Raw genomic sequence first — 20,496 nt, forward strand, 5'->3', positions numbered from 1 at the left:
AAGTTCTTGCAGATTTTGGCAATTGCTTTAACAGAGAATAAAAATAAATTATTGAAGAGCAATAATTGATACTAATGTTGAGTATGAAGGAGAAAGTGTTGATAATGTCATGAATTACCTCTACAGATGAGTTATCACAGCAGTACTGTTGAATCTGCCTACTTGAAAAGGAATAGCCATTCTAATGTCTGAGGTAACAAGCCAAAGTGTCAGCCAAATAGCAGTTAAAAAGTCAATGTCAATGTTGTGGAACAAAAAAAAAGCCTTACAAGCACAAACAATGGCCAACTATAAGAGAAAGATAATATATTGGTAAAACTATTAGTCACTTCCAAAAGATGAGCAGAAGTAGGACACACCACCAGTATTAGAAAAGATACCCATTTCTGAATGAAATTGGCAACACAACTTAATCTATTTTGTATCAATCCACATCCACATTAATCTTAAGCATAATACTGAAGGCTGTTTGCGGCCAAACAAGACAATCAAGCCTTGCAGATTGATAATGAGAAATTTGCAGAAAATGTTCAAAAATACCTCAGATAGCTAATGGTTTAATCCAAACAACATGACAGAGAGCTATATTAATAGAACAAAAAGTCCCTGTGCTTCGGAGATCCTCGGAAATGCAAGTGAAAAATGATTGAATAACCAAAGAATACTTTCTGCTGTGGTTGATGAATTAAAATCTAGACTTTCAAAAGGCAAAGCCTGAAGAGAGAGGACCAAAAGCTTCAATAAGAACGATGGCCTATCGAACGACCTACAGAATTTGAAGGAGATCTACAAATCGGAGAATGTTGCAGCAGTCCATTCTGTTGTCTATAATGGTCTAATGGAATCTCCGAGATGTCATTGCCTATGACTCAGCAGACTCACACTGCAGCAAGTGTCAAATTGACACCCCAGAAAGAGAAATTCTCATCTTTGAAGTAATGGAAAAGTCTTCATTTCCCCTCCTGCCAGCATTGTCTTCAGGATACATGTTCTACTTTTCCACTGCTACATTCATCATGGATCTGACAGCAAATCAGATAAAAAAAAGTGGAAGTATTTCATTTCCTTCCCTCCATTTTTAAGCGGCTCTGATCACCCATGTCCTAGAATCTTCTCTCTCCAATCAGTTCTTTTCTTCATTCACCTTCACTGCTGGGACCTTCAAGTCTCCATCAGTATCACAGCATAAAGACCAATCATCATAACAAGCTGCTATCCCACCATGTGGCAAAGTGTGAGGTTCTGCACTGTGGTAGGAAGAATAGACACGGACTATTTTCTAAAAGGGAAAGCCTTTGGAAATCTGAAGCACGAGCAAATTTGGGAGTTCTAAATTAGGATTATCTTCAGGTGAACATACAAGTTCAGTTGGGAAAGCATGTGCAATATTAGAATTAATTTCATTAGGTCTAGAATACAACAGCAAGGATGAACTGCTGAGGTTGTATAAGGCTCTGGTCAGACCACAGTTAAAATACTTTTGGGCCCCTATCTAAGGAAGGATGTGCAGGCTTTTGAGGGGTTTGAGAGCATATTTACAAGGAATGTCCTGGAAATGAAGGGCTGCTCAAGTGAGGAATGGTTGACAACGCTGGGTCTGTGCTCGATGGAGTTTAGAAGGATGGGGGTGCAGTCTGATGGAAACTTACAGAATCCTGACAGGGCTAGACAGAGTGGACAGGGAGAAGACATTTGCAGTCGTAACAAGACTCGTGCCCGAGTGTACAGCCTCAGAGTGAAGGGTTAACTCTTTAGAAATGAGACAAGGAGGAATTTCTTCAGCCAGAGGGAAGTTGATCCATGGAACACATTGCTGCAGAGGGTTATGGAGGCCAAGTTATTGAGTGTATTTAAGACAGAGTCAGATAGGTTCTTGATTAGCAAGGGGATCAAGGGTTTTGAGGGGAAGGCAGGAGAATGGGGTTGAGAAACATATCAGCCATGATTGAATGGCATAGCAGAATGAATGGGCTAAATGGCCTGTATCTGCTCCTAAAACTTATGATTTTATCCCACTTCACTGATCAGTTCACCCTCCAAGGAAATGATAAGAGAGCAGATACGTCCTACACTATTGCAATGAGAATTGGAAGTGGTGTGACAAATGAGTCTCTGATACACAGACAGACTTGTGTGTGTGGGTGAGGGGTGGGAGGGGCAGTGGCATATAAGTGTTGAATGGTGGTGGTTAAATGCTGGGGGCACAAAGGGGAATGGTAAAGGAACCTGGGGAGCTATGTACAGGTACAGAGCACATGGAACTGCAGCCTTGGTCTGTCAACCTCCAGGTAAGATGTCCTCTCTTCCCATTCTCTCATAAGAGCTTAAGTCTCACATTATGACACTGACCATGACAGATGATGGCCTGCACCTTGTCTGGAATTGACAGGAGCAGACCCACATGCCAAGAAATACCCCAACCCAGAGCCAACTGTGCACTTCTCTTTGCTCCAACAGGTAGCTGGTAAGTGACAAAATCACACAATTCCTTACAGTGAATGTTTTATTTGATGGCTCAGAAACAGCAGTAACCTGAGAAGAAAATAAGGAACTCCAGGTTTAGACTAATAAAGAAAGCAACACAGAGTTTGCATGTGACAGGTTGCCTCTGGCTTCCACAAGTTGAGGCAAGTATAGATTGGATCTGTTTGGATATAGTTGATACAGTTTGTTGCTAAGGAGAGCAGATCCTGAAAGAGTGACCAGGCCTAGTACTAGGGGTTAAATAGATACCAACTTCAAAAACATTCAGGGGTCCCGTTTGCCAAGTTGCTGCATCAATTTCAGAGATGTTAATCAGATTCCCTCCTTTTGCACAGCTGGTTGTGTCGTACACATTCTGATCGAAAACCCGGAAAATGAGGGCTGTGCTCAACGATAATTGAAAATGTTGGTCCAATTACCAAGAGTTATTTGCTCCTGCCAGTGTCCACTTTTAGGTTTAAGGTTACTTAATTAAAGAACTTAAAAGTTATCGTGACTTAAAGATCCAATTCTCAAATGACAAATCAAAACCGTCTTTGTCACAACCTGGTTTCAATCAGTGTAAAATATCTTTACCTCATAAATTTAATTGTAATGATAACCTTGATTTCTTGACATCTGATAAAAATCAATATTACTTTTCATTGAGCTTACGCTTATGAAGAGTGATGGTTTGGTGATATTATCCCCAGGCTATTAATCCAGAAACCTATTTGTTATGGTAAATTGTGGAATTTGAATTTTAAAAACTCTAGAATTTAACAGTCTAATAATAACTTGGAAATGATTGCAAATTGTCAGAAAAAGAAGTCTCATCTAGTTCACTAGTGTCCTTCAGGGAAGAACACTGCCATCCTAACCTGGTCTGGCCTACCTGTGACTCCACACCCACAGTAATATGGTTGACTCTTCACTGCCCTCTGGGCAATTAGGGACAGGCCAGAGTTTGGACATCGAGCAGTTTTGCCACCGCCTCCACCTCGACGCTTAATTCTCTAACCGGGAGCCTAACCCTCCCTCCACTGACCCCTCCACCCACCTCCAACACAAATCCTCTTCCTGGACACCAGCCCCAGGCCTCCTACGCTCTCTCGGCCTCTTCATCTCAAACTGCTGTCAAGATATCAATCACCTCAACCGCTCCACCCCTCTCACCCACTCCAACCTCTCCCCTGCAGAACGGGCTGCCCGCTGCTCCCTCCGCCCCAATCCCAACTTCACCATAAAACCCGCGGACAAGGGAGGCTCGGTTGTAGTATGGCACACTGACCTCTACATCGCCGAGGCCTAACGCCAATTCTCTGACACCTCCTCCTACTGCCCCCTTGATCATGACCCCATCCCCGAGTATCAAACCATCCACAAACTCATCACCTCAGGTGACCTCCCACCCACAGTCTCCAACTTTATTGTTCCCCAACCCCGCAACGCCCGCTTCTATCTCCTTCCCAAAATCCACAAACCTGCCTGCCCTGGTCATCCTATTGTCTCCACCTACTCCTGCCCCACTGAACTCATCTCCACGTATCTGGACTCCATTTTCTCCCCCTTGATCCAGGAACTCCCTACCTACATCCATGACACCACTCTCGCCCTCCACCTCCTCCAGAACTTCCAATTCCCCGGTCAACAACACCTCATTTTCACCATGGACGTCCAGTCCCTATACACCTGTATTCCTGATGCAGATGGCGTAAAGGCCCTCCACTTCTTCCTGTCCCACAGACCCGACCAGCCTCCCTCCACCGACACCCTCATCCACCTAGCCGAACTTATCCTCACCTTCAACAACTTCTCTTTCGACTCCTCTCACTTCCTACAGACAAAGGGGGTGGCCATGGGTACCCGCATGGGCTCAAGCTATGCCTGCCTCTTTGTAGCTTACGTGGAACAATCCCTCGTCCGTACCTACACTGGCCCTAAACCCCACCTCTTCCTCCATTACATTGATGACTGTATCGGTGCCACCTCGTGCTCCCAAGAGGAGCTCAAACAGTTCATCCACTTCACCAACACCTTTCACACCAACCTGAAGTTCACCTGGGCCATCTGCAACACATCCCTCACCTTCCTGGATCTCTCTGTCTCCATCTCAGGCAACCACCTAGAAACCGATATCCATTTCAAGCCCACTGACTCCCACAGATACTTCGGATACACCTCCTCCCACCCACCTTTCTGCAAAAATTCTATCCCCTATTCCCAATTCCTTTGCCTCTGCCGCATCTGCTCCCAGGATGAGGCATTCCACTCCCGTGCATCCCAGATGACCACGTTCTTCAAGGACTGCAACATTCCCCCCGCAGTGGTCGAGAATGCCCTTGACTCTGTCTCCCGCGTTTCCCTTCACATGCTTCACATGCCACCCCCGCAATAACTGCCCAAAGAGAATCCCCCTCATCCTCACATACCTCCCCACCAACCTCTGGATACAATGCATCATCCTCCGAAACTTCCGCCATCTACAATCCGATCCCACCACTAAAGACATTTTTCCATCCCCACCGTTGTCGGCTTTCTCGAGGGCCACTCTCTCTGTGGCTCCCTCGTCCGCTCCACACTCCCCTCCAGCCCCCTACACCCGACACTTTCCCCTGAAACCGCAGGAAGTGCTACACTTGCCCCCACACCTCCTCCCTCAACCCCATCCTGGGCCCCAAGATGACTTTCTACATCAAGCAGATGTTCACCTGCACATCTGCCAATGTGGTATACTGCATCCATTGTACCCGGTGTGGCTTCCTCTACATTGGGGAAACCAAGCGGAGGCTTGGGGACCGCTTTGCAGAACACCTCCGCTCAGTTCGCAACAAACAACTGCACCTCCCAGTCGCGAACCATTTCAACTCCCCCTCCCATTCCTCAGACGACATGCCCATCCTGGCCTCCTGCAGTGCCACAATGATGCCACCTGAAGGTTGCAGGAGCAGCAACTCATATTCCGCTTGGGAACCCTGCAGCTCAACGGTATCAATGTGGACTTCACAAGCTTCAAAATCTCCCCCTCCCCCCACTGCACCACACAACCAGCCCAGCTCGTCCCCGCCTCCCTAACCTTTTCTTTTTCTCACCTATCCCCTCCTCGCACCTCAGGCCTCACCCTCATTTCCTACCTACTAACCTCATTCCGCCCCCTTGACCTGTCCGTCCTCCCCGGACTGACCTATCCCCTCCCAACCTCCCCACCTACATTCACCTCTCCAGGCTCCAACCCCGCCCCTTTAACTTGTCTGCCTCCTCGCCACCTATCTTCTCCTCCATCCATTTTCGATTCTCCTCCCCCTCTCTCCCAATTTATTTCAGAACCCTCTTGCCATCCCACTTTTCTGATGAAGTGTCTATGCCCGAAACATCAGCTTTCCTGCTCCTAAGATGCTGCTTGGCCTGCTGTGTTCATCCAGCTCGACACCTTGTTAACAAGAATTGTAGAATATATTTTCCACCCCATTATCAATTCTTTGTAACTACCTTACAAACTTCAGGAAAGAGTAAGCTATTTCCATATTTTTTTTCCCTTCATGAAGAAAAGCTGACCAGGACAGTGCAGTATATTACTACATTGGCTTCACAATAATGTCACTGAACAGTGATTCAGCAAAGTGTTGTATAAGCAAGTGTTTTATTTTCTTTATTCATTCATGGGATGAAGGCTTCACTGACCAGGCAGCATTTATTGCCCATCCCTAATTGCCCTGAGAGCAGTTAAGAGTCAACCATATTGCTGTGGGTCTGGAGTCACATGTAGGCCAAACCAGGTAAAGATGGCAATTTCCTTCCCTAAAGGACATTAGTGAACCAAGTGGGTTTTTCCTGACAATTGGTACAGATTCATGGCTATCACTCGATTCTTAATTCCAGATATTATTTATTGAATTCAAATTCCACCATCTGCCACGGCTGGATTCTAACTCACAACGTTACCTGGGTCTCTGGATTAACAGTCCAGTGATAATGCCACTAGACCATTGCATCCCCTGACTGTGCATGTCCCTTTAAGTGCAAGTGGTTTAAAAATATATAAAAGTAGAAAGTGCTAGAAATATTCAGGAGATTAGGGAGGATTTGAGAGAGAGAAACAGAGTCTATATCCTACATCAGCATCAGGGCGAGACACAGAGTCACAGAATTGTTGCAGTGCAGATGGAGGTCCTTCAGCCCATCATGTCTGCACTAATTCTCAGAGCATTTTAATTTACTGCCAATATTCTGCATTTTTTTCTGAAACCTGCACTTTTTTTTTAATTTAAATAACCATTCAGTTCCCTCCTGAATGCCTCAACTGACTCTGCCTCCATCACAGCATCAAGCAGTTTATTTCACACCCTGAAATGTTCTCTCTGTTTCTCTTTTGAGAAATGCAGCCTGAACTGCTGAGTGTTTCCAGCATTTTCTTGTTAATTTTTATTTTCAGTTTTCCAGCACATGCAGCATTTTGCTTTTGAATTAGGTAAAAATGAAATTGCCTGAAGCAACGTTCCTCTTTAAGAAATCCAAGATTGAGGAGGTTACTTTGAAAGTAAATGGATGGGCATAGGCCTGCAGACTGTGCCTCTTAACAATGGGGGGACTAATGGGCAGCAGCTACAACATGTCAGGCTGAACTTACTGCCTTCATCATGGCATTGGAAGGATTTGTAGATTGATTGTCACCTGTTTAGTCACTTCTTGACCTCACATTGCAGGACATCAAGTCTTGGAGTGGTTCTGGAATTACAAAATGTGCTGAGTGAATGGGAATAGATAGAAATGTTAACCACAGCCAGCATTCTATCTCCCGTGGTTACACGAAACACAGCCTCATCTGCACAGATGTGGAAAAATGGGCCTTGGGATTAGTTTCAGCAATATAGATAACAGAGCCAGTGCAGGCATGATGGGCTGAATGGCCTCATTCTGTGCTGAAATAAGTCTGAGATTCTTGGATTCTGTGAATGTGGTTAATCAGTCTTGCAATAATGTTCATTTCTAGATGTATAACGGATATTGACTCAGTCAAGTTATGGGTGAAAACACAAGTCATGCCCTAGAGAAGAACGAACTGTGGTAACATATGCAGAGAAAGCTGACCTTGGCTCTTTGGAAGCTTGGTTTCTAGTATCATTGATTGGAAATTTCCGTGTAATTATAACTAATTTCTAACTTTGAATTCAGTGACACTGAAGGAACAAGTGATATATTTCCCAGTCAGGATGGGGAGTGGTTTGGAGATCAACTTACAGATGGTGGTGTTCCATGTATCTGCTGCCCTTGTCCTTCTAGATGGTAAAGGTAGTGGCTTTGGAAATTGCAATCCAAAGAACTTTGGAGTATTTCTGCAGCTCATCACACTGCTGCCACTGAGCGTCGGTGGTGGAGGGAACGGATGCTTGGGGATGTGGTGCTAGCTAAGCAGGCTACTTTGTCCTAGATGCTATTGTTGGAGCTACACCCATCCAGGCAAGTGGGGAGTATTCCATCACACTCCTGACTTGTGCCTTGTAGATGGTGGGACAGGCTTCGGGGAATCAGGAGAGGAGTCATTTACCACAGTATTCCTCGCCTCTGACTTACCCTTGTAGCCACTGTATCTATATGGCTATTCCAGGTGATTTTCTGGTCAATTTAACCCCTTGGGGGTTGATAGTGGTGGATTCAGTGATGGTAATATCATTGATTGTAAAGGGGTGATGGTTAGGTTCTCATTCATTGCAGATGCTCACTGCTGAGCCAGCCATCATGCCAGATTTTAAATGTTGGCTCTTTTCCCCACAGATGAAAGACTGCTGAGTTTATATGTTATTGCCTGGTACTTGTCTGGTGTAATTGTCACTTGCCACTTGCAAGCCCAAGGCATGATATTGTCCAGATTTTGTTGCATTTGAGCATGGGCTACTTCAGTATCTGAGGAGTCACAACCGGTGATGAACACTGTGAAATCATCAGCAAACATCCCCACTTCTGACCTCACAATAGAGGGAAGGTAATTGATGAAGCAGCTGAAGATGGTTGGGTCAAGGACGCTACCCTGAGGGACACCTGCAGAGATGTCCTGGAGCTGAGATGACTGACCTCCAACAACCACAACTATTTTCCTATGCTTCAGGTATGACCCCAACAGCTGAAGAGTTTACCCCCGATACCCATTGATTCCAGTCAAACGCCGCCTTCATGTCAAGGGCTGTCACTCCCACCTCACCTCTGGTATTCAGCTCTTTTGTCCATGTTTGAACTAAGGCTGTAATGAAGTCAGAGCTACGTGGCCCTCGTGAAACCCAAACTGGGCATCACTGAGCAGGTCACTGCTGAGCAGGTGCTGCTTGATAGCACTTTTGATGACATCACTTTACTGATGATCGAGAGGAGACTGATGGGGCGGTAATTGGCTGGGCTGGATTTGTCCTGCTTTTTAAGTACAGGACATCCCTGGACAATTTTCCACATTGTTGAGTAGATGCCAGTGTTGTAACTGTACTGGAACAAATACTGTACTGGAGCAAATTCTTCAGCCTTATCATTGGGCTCTTCTATCATTGAGGATGGGATATTTGTGGAGCCTCGTCCTCGAGAGAGTTGTTTAATAATCCACCACCATTCATGACAGCTTGGCATGCAAGTAGTGTTGTTTTGTTGAAGCTTCATTTTCAGGTAAGCCAGGTGCTGCTCCTGGCATGCCCTCTTGCACTCTCCATTGAACCAGTGTTGACCCCCTGGCTTGATAGTGATGGCTGAGTGGGGGATATGCCGGGCCATTAGGTTACAGATTGTGCTGGACTACAATTCTTCTGATGTTAATGGCCCACAGTGTCTCATGGATGGTCAATCTGGACTTGCTATATCTGTGCAAAGTCTGTCCCATTTAGCACAGTGATAGTGCCACACAACATGATGGAGATTATTCTCAATGTGAAGGCGGGACTTCATGTCCACAAGGACTGAGCAGTGGTTGGTCTTACTGATCTCGTCATGGGCAGGTGCATCTGCAACCAGTTAAGGATGAGTTCAAATATATTTCTTCCTCTGTTGGTTTCCTCACCACCTGAAGCAGGCCCAGTTTAGCAGCTCCACCAAACTTTAGGAGGATGTTTATGACTGCACAAAGATGAGTGGCAGATTAAATCATTGCTCAGAACACAAAGAATGTCTGAGAGTGACTAAAAAGTGAATCAGGAATAAGACATTAGAATATAAGAGGAAGTTAGCTAGCCATGTAAAAAATGGATAGTTTGAGTTTCTGAAGTTATTTGAAATAGAAAAGAACAAGTAAAACATTGAGTGTTAGTCCTGTTTAGAGTGAAAATGGACAGTTCACTGCAGATAATGTGAAAATGACAGATAAAGGGAACAAATATTTAGCTTTTGTTTGCACTTTGTCAATACAAAGCACAGCCTAAATGAGCCTTCTCCCAGCCTTCTCCATCTCACCCTGTGTGCACAGACTTTTCTCCTGGTCTTCCTCCTGTGCTTAGCCAGCTTCTCCTCAAACGCTCTGTGTGGTCATCAGTTCCCTATTTGCAGCACTCTCTGCTGAATTTCAATCTCCATTCTGCCCCATTAGTTACCATGGTTTCTGGGCAGTACAAGCCTCATTAAGAAGAGTTGTTGTTCCACAGAATGACTGTTAGTCTCAGTTTGAGCCAATACAAATCAATCAAAATTGTTCTGATTGCATGGAGACATTTCAGGTGGCTGGAGCCCTTAGTTCAAGGGAAAAATATGAAAGGCCATAAATCATGGATGAGGGGGGTGGGGGAATATGTCTGACAGGTCCAGCAGCCATCTCAATTTTGGATAAGTACTCAAATGTTTCTACAACATCAAAGCAGTTTTTAAAAGAGCACGACAAAAGCACATTCAACATGTGCATAAAAACTCGGAGAAGATCATTCAGAGCAGATTAATTTTCATATTTCTGTGTTTATAAACCAATAAGATGTGACTGCATGAGCAAGTTCATGTATATAAAACAGCACATGGACTGATCACAACATTACCTTTGTCCTTCTAAATCATGTAAAATATCAACATTGCAGTCAATCCAGGACAGCACTGGGATGATGGTGAGTGAGAATAAGGTGATGGCACCCTGAACTTGATGGAATTGACTTATCACTGTATTTCCTCCTTCACCATGGAGACAGAACCTAACAATGGATGGTTGCATTGCTTAGAGACAAGCAAGATGATAGAGAATGACATTCGGTCACATCCATTTGATCCCAATTACAATTTGAGGACAATACCAGCAAGAGGATGGAACACACACACTCTGTCCAGCATTAGCTCATGCTCAAGCCAAAGAGGATCCCAAAGGCAGTTTTGAATGTATCTTCTCAAGTCTGGTTGAAGCAGCTGTTACTCTCAGATCTGAAAATCCACTCTCGGCTAATATTCCTCCAGGCTGTTTGGTCTTCGGGAGATTACATTGTCTCTGGAGCAGACTGCTAGAAGTTGGGTGCATGAGGGGGAGATTTCAATATTTTTCCAGAAGCTCACAGGTCAAATGCTGAGAAGGCTTGGACCTGATAATGATTGAATCTGCGACTCGGACTAATGAGTAGCCAGCTGGCGTGGCCCACCATCCGGTTACCCCGAACTCTGCACCACGAGCAAACTTACCAATGTCTGTTGGTTGCACCATACATGGGTCTATGAACAAACAGCTTATGAAAACTCATACCTACAACTGTGATCCCACTTCAGGGGAATAATTTTAAAGACCCGACATATGGAATATTTCCCGTACTTATGAACAGCTCCTTGACATTGCCCTGCGTTATGTTATGACCTGTGTATAAACTCACTTGTGAACAGACTTCAAAATGAAACCCATTCACAACTCAAGCACTTCCCATCCTGTTGTCATCAACCATTTGAGTCATATATAAGGCACTTTCTAGAGATTTCGGATATTAGATTTGAAATGTTAACCATGTTTCTCTCAGCACAGATAAGAGAGTCTGCAACATTTTTATGTCAAATTTCCAACATCTTCAGTATCTTATTTTTATTGCTGTTGACTATTACCTATTCCCAAAGTAAGCACAGAATGGCAAACAGATATTCCCTACCCATTATCCTGAAACAAAGATTTCAGTTTCAGGAAACACTGACAACAACGCGGGATGGACGGAGGTGGTTGACTGATCACCATTTATGAATCTCACTCAAAATTCCACTGGAGCAAGGAAAGCAACAGGACAAACCACCCCTGTCCATATCCCACAACTTCAACTTCATTCTTTCAAGTTTAAAAAATTCACTTACTGGTGACATCAGAAACAGTGAGATTGATACACATTCATCAAATTGCATCAATAGACCGGCTCAGTGTTTGCTGCAGCTCGTTTAATCATTATATCTGACCCAGGGACTTTTCTGTTACATTGTCCTCTTACTCAGGTCCCTCAGTGCAGTCATTAGCTCTTGTCCGTTCAGCGCACTGTTGACAAAATGCTGCAGAAGTAGCATCATCACAAGTTGTGGACCGAAGGACACCTTACCTCCTCATGATGTTCATCTCGGGAGCGCTGAATGAACCACTGGATAGATGCTTGCTGGGATTTGGGGATGCACTCCAGGAAAGTGGAGTTAAATTCAATGCCGAAAATCAACTTCTCTTCAGCTTCATTACTCATATCTGTCAATCATAAACACTGACATCAGTGTGAGTTTTGCAATGGGGGAACTAGCATCTGTTAAAACAAATCCTATTCTCCAGTGCAAGTGAACACTTAATAGCAGACAGTTTGGTGGAGCTGGAGGGAGATATTATTCCTTCAGTGCTGTGGGAATTATGAGCTCAATCAGCACTTATTGTCTATTCCTATTTACATATAATGAGGTGGAAGGAAGCCACATTATTGAACCAATACTGTCCGTGTGATGTAGGAATGCAGCCCTGTTACTGGATTTTGGCCCAGCATCCAAATTCAGTCAAAATTTGCAGGGCTATCACTGTAAGTGAACCAAAGATTCTAAGCTGGTAAGCAGTGCATTCTTACTTGGAGACAGTTTTGGCTATAGTCAGTCAGAGAGTCAGTTCTTAGCATTTCTGAGTGGGGAGGTGAAAATACGGGGAAAATAACTCATAATCAAAGAACCCGAAAGAACTGCAGATGCTGCAAATCAGGAACAAAAACAAAGTTGCTGGAAAAGCTCAGCAGGCCTGGCAGCATCAGTGAAGGAAAAAAAGAACAGTTAATGTTTTGGGTCTGGTAACCCTTCCTCAGAACTTCCTCATACAATCGTAGAGCTGTTTATCAAGATGCTACAGATATCAAAGTTTTCTCTGATACCAGATGGAATAAACCTGGAAGAAATCAATCCTAAACTAGACATTGTTAGGAAAAGGCAAGAAATGCTGGCCAGCCGGCAACGCCCACATCCCACAAATGAATAGAACAAAAAAATGAAGAATTATGATTGCTTCCACAACGAGCAGGAAACAACATCTTGTATAATTTGTCTTCATGCATCAAACTGCGCTGGTCTGTCAAATGCTGATGATCCACATGGAGAACCATAGGGAGCCGGACAGATTTCCTCAACGTTTGCCCTGTGTTACAGTCGACTGGACAGCACCACATGTGTTCCTGGTGATTTTCAGATCTCACTCAGTAACAGTGCTTAGTAAGAAATCACAGACAGGAGTTGGGAAATCTGGAAGTGCTCCCTGTTAGCTTGCAGTCAGAAAGCTGGCCAAAAGTTAAACATATCCACTTCCCTTATTACATCCACCTTGTTCAGGGCAAATCTTAGTGTACTTGACACACAAAGTGTCTAGCATCTTCAAAGTGTCTTTCAGAGATCTTAGTTCCTTGCTTTACTCCTTTGAGTGAGGAACACCAATGATTGAAAGAACAGCAATGACAGTAACATCACTGGGGCTGTTATGAGTTTAATTTGAAAACTAATTTCAATGGACATGAAAAATGCAAGAAAGAGTTTTGCTTCTTTTGCCGTACTCTCACTAAACATTGATATCCGTGGGGCATTGGTTAGCATTCCTGCCACTGAGGCAAAAGTTTAGGTTTATGTCCAACTCCAAGATTTCCAAAGAAAATCAAGCCAGACTCTTAAATGTAGTACTGAGGGAGTTCCACACTGCCGGAGGGTCAGTGCTGAGGGAGTGCCGCATATTCAGAGAGTCAGTGCTGAGTGAACGCTGCACTGTTGGAGGCACTGTCTTTTCATAGCAACATTAACCTGTAGCTCTATCTGCCTGCTCTGATGTATATGAAACATCTAATGGTCTTATTTTAAAGAAAAAACAGAAGAGTTTTAAGCAGAGTATTGTCCGTGGCTTATGTCCCAACATCACAATAAAGTGGATTACCTGGTGATTATCACACTGCTGTTCGTGGAACTCACTGTGTGAAAATCAGCTGTATGTAATGTCCTATATTGCTGCAGTAACCCCACCTAAAAATGCTTCTTTGGCTGTAAGCTCTCTTTTAAAAACTTGGTCCTTATGAAAATTGTATTATAACTGCAAATATTTCTTCAATTCCAGAAGCAGTCACCCCCAGGTTGGTTTGTTGAAGCTCACTCTGGAGTTAAATGTATGTTTTCTTATTCATTCAAAGGATGTGGGCATTATTCGCCGGTCCCATCCTTAATTGTCCTTGAGAAGGGGAGGGTGAGCTGCTTTCTAGAACCGCTGCAGTCCATGTACTGTGGGTTGAGCTACAATTCCCTTAGGGCTGGAGTTTCAAGAATTTGATCCAGCAAAAGTGAAGGAATAGTGATATATTTCCAAGTCAGGATGGTGAGTGGCTTGGAGGGGAACTTGAAGGGGTTGGTGTTCCCATATATCTGCTGCCCTTGTCCTTCTAGATGGAAGTGGTTGTGGGTTTGGGATGTGCTGACTACAGATTTTTGATGAATTTCTGCAGGTAATCTTGTAAATAGTACAAGCAGCATCAGAGGAGCAGGAAAGTTGACGTTTCGGGCCTAGACCCTTTGTAGATAGTACACACTGCGGCTGAGAGCCAGTGGTGGAGCGAGTGAATGTTTGTGAATGTGGCGCTGCTTGGTATCAAGCTTCTTGAGTGTTGTAAGCATAAAACACGGAGTGATGTCAAACATAACTATGTTCAGTTTTCTCTATATCCTACAGTGGCTCCTGGTCAAACACAGCCTGAATTTTAAAATTCTCTGGCTTGTTGTTAAACCCTTCTGATCACACTCTCTCTAATTTCTAACATCCTGAGCACTACAAGCCTCAAGAATCTCTGCATGCCTCAAATACTAAACTCTTGTGCTTGTCTGATTTTAGTCACTCCACTATTAGTGGCTTGCCATTTCAACTACCTGGGTCCTTAAGTCTGCAATTCCCTCCCTAACTCCCTTTCCACTGTGCTACCTTTTCTTCAAAACATTCTGTAAACCCCACATCTTTGACCAAGCTCTTCATCATGGTCTTCAATATCTCGTTATTTGGCTCAATGTCAACTTTGGTCTGGTAACACTTGGGAAATTTTATGATGTTGAGTGAACGACAGATACAATTCACTGGTGTCTTGGGAAGAAGTGACCCTGAAATCCCAGAGATAGTTCACTGAACTTTGCAACATCATTGACCCTTTACATGTGGGAATGTTGAAGAGAGAGTCAAAAATTGAATAAAAACATCAAAAGTGTTGTTATGTTTTGTTCGATGTTTTACTCTGGAGCTAGAGCTAATTTGGACAATGACGTCAATGTTGGCTGACTTTATAATTCATTGGTCAGACCACACTTGCACACCACACCACAAAAATGGGCCTAAACACAGAAAGTAGAGGAAATAAGACAGATCCCAAGTGCAATAAGGATTAGCCATGAGGGAAGATTAGAGAATTTGGCTTCCTCTGCCACTCGTGTCAATTTCCCACACTCTCTGTATTCTCCATAGAAGCAGTTTCCCGGCCTTTGATTGGATTAAAAAGTGGTTTAGCAACAGAAACCAGATGGCTGTGATAACCAGGGAACGTGTTCTCACATGGGCCAATGCTGAGGCATCTCCCTATGAATCCACAGCATGGCCTGTGCTGTCCTCATATAATGTTCAGGCAGGTACGCAGCACTGAGAGGATATATTTAATTTTGACGATGCCTGCTTTACTCCATTGGTAACTTGGATTGCTGTGAGAAAAACTGTACCAGAAATATCGGAATAGAAAGTGGGCTTAATGGTATATATTTTCTTATATTCCCTGAACTCGATCACTGTCTCTTTTTTCCAAACCAGTGGGTGATTCACTTTGATGCATCTCCCGCACTCACTGTGTAGTCAAGACAGCCAATGACAGGAAATCTGTAAAGCTTAGAACACATATGTTCCTTGGTCTCTAGACAGCAATGTTCACTATCAGCACTCATTATTGATTATGCTTTTGTGAAGCGCCTCGATACATGTTACTACACAAGGGTCTAGGCCCAAAACATCAGCTTTCCTGCTCCCCTGATGCTGCTTGGCCTGCTGTGTTCATCCAGCTCTACACCTTGTTATCTCAGACTCTCCAACATCTGCAGTTCCTACTATCTCTGAAACAATTTTGAACAGTCAGCATAATCTCAATTACAATGATAAATAGTCATTTATAACCCTCCTGCAAAGCATCTTCCAAGGATGCCTACCTTGAAGCTATCCACCTTCCTCCGGAAATACCTCAGTGGATCTCCGGAACCCTCTGGTAGTCTCAGAAGGGTCCCTACCTGAAACATCAGCTTTGCTGCTCCTCTGATGCTGCCTGGTCTGCTGTGTTCATCCAGCTTCACACTGTGTTGTCAGCATAAACTCATACCCAGCAGTAGCATGAAGCAGCAGTTGCAGGTCTGAACCCCAGCTCCCTCTGAATCATGTCACCACTCATTTTGACCAGCAACTTGTGTTTGTCAAATCTATCAGATTTAAAACTTTCTCATGTTTCCCTGAATTCTAATTACCTTTGAAATGACAAGCTTTCTTAAACTTTTTTCAGAGATAGTAGGAACTGCAAACGTCAGCTTTCCTGCTCCTCTGATGCTGCTTGGCCTGTTGTGTTCATCCAGCTCTACAACTTGTTATTTCAACTTTCTTAAACTCCTTTGTAAGTCCAGAATTCTGTGCTCTCAGGGCTGTAGACTTTACTACATTCAGGAATACGGGTGTTATGAAATGAAATTTTCAGTGTCTTTCCAATGTAATAAATGGTAATACATACAAGGGTCCCTGCTTTTATGCAATATATATATCCATCACTAAAAAATAATTTGACCGAAATCTAAGTCAGATTTTCACAGACTGTCAAGTTCCAATGTGTGAGCACGTTGTACATACAGTGTGTCTAATATTGTGGGTTAGGGGACACAAAACCTGCATGTCAACTTATACTCCCTAAAATCTGAAGCACCTAATATTCCTCACAAAAATTAAAAAATCTATCTGTATAAGCGAAACTCAAATAAAACTTTTAGTGCTGCGGCTCGATATAATAGAATATTATTGACTCCCTTCCTTCTAAGCACTTTTACAAGACAACATCTGCAGTAAAAGATGTAGAAAAAAACTTACTTTCTTCCAGATCCCAGCACTGGCTGATGGGGTCCCCATGTTTTACATCCTGACGTCTAGTCCGCCTGTACAAACATCATAAATGCCAATGAAATATTCATCACAGAAAGCTTGCTTTGATCAGCTAACAGAGGGAGAAAAAAATCTCTGAAGCAAAATGTTTTTGCAGTTTGCAGTTGTGAACTTGTTGGCCGTTACAATAAGGGCTGCTATTTTATTACACTTCCTTTACCAGGCGTGACTCCATCAGCATAGTGTGTCAAATTGCAGAGACTCATTAACTCATTCCTCAGTGACTAATAGTTATTTATCTATTGCTTTGTGTTCTAGCAAGCAGAGAAGAATGATGAATGGAGCAGCTCACTTACACATTGGCTTAAAACATTTCTTAACTACAAAGTCTGCTGTATGAGTAATTTGTAACATCAATCATATATCACTTAATAGCTATTGCTCAATTTGCCTTGCCGGCTCTACTACTTATTGTCACCTTGGTAATATTTTTCACTATAGATCATGCACCTACCTCGGTCTCTGAATAAATAAATAGATGCTTAAGTCTGAAGTATTGACAGCATCATTAACACTGCACAGGTGAAATAGTTGTGAATATTTACAATGCGAAAGGGATTGGGCAATTTGCCAGTTTGATCTCAATCTTGTCAGTGCAGCACAATGAAGCAAAAAAATTGCAAGAATTTCTCAAAGATATATTTCAAACTCATGCAAGACTACCTCCTGCAGAGCTATGATTTCCCAACTGTTTGATGGAACTATACTGAATATGATGCAGGATTTCTGGGTTCTGGATTGTTGACCTATGTGGGAACTGGCTGAGAAATGTCATTAAGGTGCACAGTGAGCTACTGCCCAGAGCAACTGATCCTGTCTCTGATCCTGTGTTACTGTTGGATACTTCAGACAGACCCACAAGACCTATACAAAACGTTATCCAAGAAAATATGAGACAGTTTAAAACTTAGACTAACTGCAATACCAACTCCCCAGTCACTCCTCCCACCACATCCTACCAAACTAGCCATCTCCCCTTGATACCGCTCCTCACCCAACCTGATCGTGTCCCTGACCTAATTACCACACTGATCCAAACTGATTAACACCCTGCCTTGACACAACTAGGCCCTGAACCGACTATGCCTCTCACAAATCTGCCCCTCTGCCAAACTGACTACCCCCCAAATGGACATGGCTACAAACCTGGCACACATTGAATACCCCGCTAACAGCTCCAATATTCCATTGAATATTCCAATACACCCCTGACCACTCCAATACCCCCGGCCTGACCACTCCAATACTGCACTGACCACTCTAATGCCCCATAGCCTGACCAGCTGCCTGATCACCCAGTGAGCCCCTCCCCTGAAGCCAACCCCTTGACCCGGGCTGGCTAATACCTCAGCCTAAGCTAACAACCCAACTATCCCCAGTGTGAACACTTGTCCAATCTCATGATAAGCCCCATCCCTGTTTCAACGAACACCAATCCACACTCCCAATTGCCCCCGTACTCATCCTGTCACCTCACCCACCCTGTCCCCTTCACCCACCATGCGCCCCTCACCCACCGTGTGCCCCTCACCCACCCTGCACCCCTCACCCATCCTGCCCCCTTCACACACCCTGCACCCCTCACAGACCCTGTCCCCTTCACCCACCCTGCGCCCCTCACCCACCCTGTCCCCTTCACCCACCCTGTCCCCTTCACACACCCTGCGCCCCTCACCCACCCTGTCCCCTTCACCCACCCTGTCCCCTTCACACACCCTGTCCCCTTCACCCACCCTGCGCCCCTTCACCCACCCTGTCCACTTCACACACCCTGTGCCCCTCACCCACCCTGTCCCCTTCACACACCCTGCACCCCTCACCCACCCTGTCCCCTTCACCCACCCTGCACCCCTCACACACTGTGTGCCCCTCACCCACCCTGTCCACTTCACACACCCTGTCCCCTTCACCCACCCTGCGCCCCTTCACCCACCCAGTCCCCTTCACCCACCCTGTCCCCTTCACACACCCTGTCCCCTTCACACACCCTGCACCCCTCACCCACCCTGTCCCTTTCACCCACCCTGTTCCCCTCACCCACCCTGTCCCCTTCACCCACCCTGTCCGCTTCACACACCCTGCGCCCCTCACCCACCCTGTCCCCTTCACCCACCCTGCGCCCCTTCACCCACCCTGTCCCCTTCACACACCCTGTGCCCCTCACCCACCCTGTCCCCTTCACACACCCTGCACCCCTCACCCACCCTGTCCCCTTCACCCACCCTGAGGCCCTCACCCACCCTGTCCCCTTCACACACCCTGTCCCCTTCACACACCCTGTCCCCTTCACACACCCTGTGCCCCTCACCCACCCTGTCCCCTTCACACAACCTGCACCCCTCACCCACCCTGTCCCCTTCACCCACCCTGTCCCCTTCACACACCCTGCACCCCTCACCCACCCTGTCCCCTTCACCCACCCTGCACCCCTCACACACTGTGTGCCCCTCACCCACCCTGTCCACTTCACACACCCTGTCCCCTTCACCCACCCTGCGCCCCTTCACCCACCCAGTCCCCTTCACCCACCCTGTCCCCTTCACACACCCTGTCCCCTTCACACACCCTGCACCCCTCACCCACCCTGTCCCCTTCACCCAACCTGTTCCCCTCACCCACCCTGTCCCCTTCACCCACCCTGTCCGCTTCACACACCCTGCGCCCCTCACCCACCCTGTCCCCTTCACCCACCCTGCGCCCCTTCACCCACCCTGTCCCCTTCACACACCCTGTGCCCCTCACCCACCCTGTCCCCTTCACACACCCTGCACCCCTCACCCACCCTGTCCCCTTCACCCACCCTGAGGCCCTCACCCACCCTGTCCCCTTCACACACCCTGTCCCCTTCACACACCCTGTCCCCTTCACACACCCTGTGCCCCTCACCCACCCTGTCCCCTTCACACAACCTGCACCCCTCACCCACCCTGTCCCCTTCACCCACCCTGTCCCCTTCACACACCCTGCACCCCTCACCACCCTGTCCCCTTCACCCACCCTGCGCCGCTCACCCACCCTGTCCCCTTCACCCACCCTGTCCCCTTCACACACCCTGTCCCCTTCACACACCCTGCACCCCTCACCCACCCTGTCCCCTTCACCCACCCTGAGGCCCTCACCCACCCTGTCCCCTTCACACACCCTGTCCCCTTCACACACACTGTGCCCCTCACCCACCCTGTCCCCTTCGCCCACCCTGCGCCCCTCACCCACCCTGTCCCCTTCACCCACCCTGTCCCCTTCACACACCCTGCGCCCCTCACCACCCTGTCCCCTTCACCCACCCTGCGCCCCTCACACACTGTGTGCCCTTCACCCACCCTGCGATCCTTCACACACCCTGCGCCCCTCACCCACCCTGTCCCCTTCACCCACCCTGTCCCTTCACACACCCTGTCCGCTTCGCCCACCCTGCGCCCCTCACC

At 45.9% G+C, this 20,496-nt stretch overlaps 1 protein-coding gene across 8 annotated transcripts in view; it reads right to left on the reverse strand.

Annotated features, from left to right (window-relative positions):
- sema3d (sema domain, immunoglobulin domain (Ig), short basic domain, secreted, (semaphorin) 3D) overlaps positions 1 to 20,496 on the reverse strand; it is a 357,672-nt gene that overhangs the window by 39,428 nt on the left and 297,748 nt on the right. For all 8 annotated transcript variants that reach the window (XM_059654813.1, XM_059654812.1, XM_059654816.1 and 5 more), the window contains 2 exons: positions 17,000 to 17,064; positions 11,964 to 12,100 (listed from right to left, as the gene is read on the reverse strand). In XM_059654813.1, coding sequence (XP_059510796.1) covers positions 11,964 to 12,100; positions 17,000 to 17,064 — 202 coding nt within the window. The remainder of the gene's footprint in view (positions 1 to 11,963; positions 12,101 to 16,999; positions 17,065 to 20,496) is intronic.

Source organism: Stegostoma tigrinum, chromosome 25, assembly GCF_030684315.1.
Source record: "Stegostoma tigrinum isolate sSteTig4 chromosome 25, sSteTig4.hap1, whole genome shotgun sequence".
Lineage (NCBI taxonomy): Eukaryota > Metazoa > Chordata > Chondrichthyes > Orectolobiformes > Stegostomatidae > Stegostoma > Stegostoma tigrinum.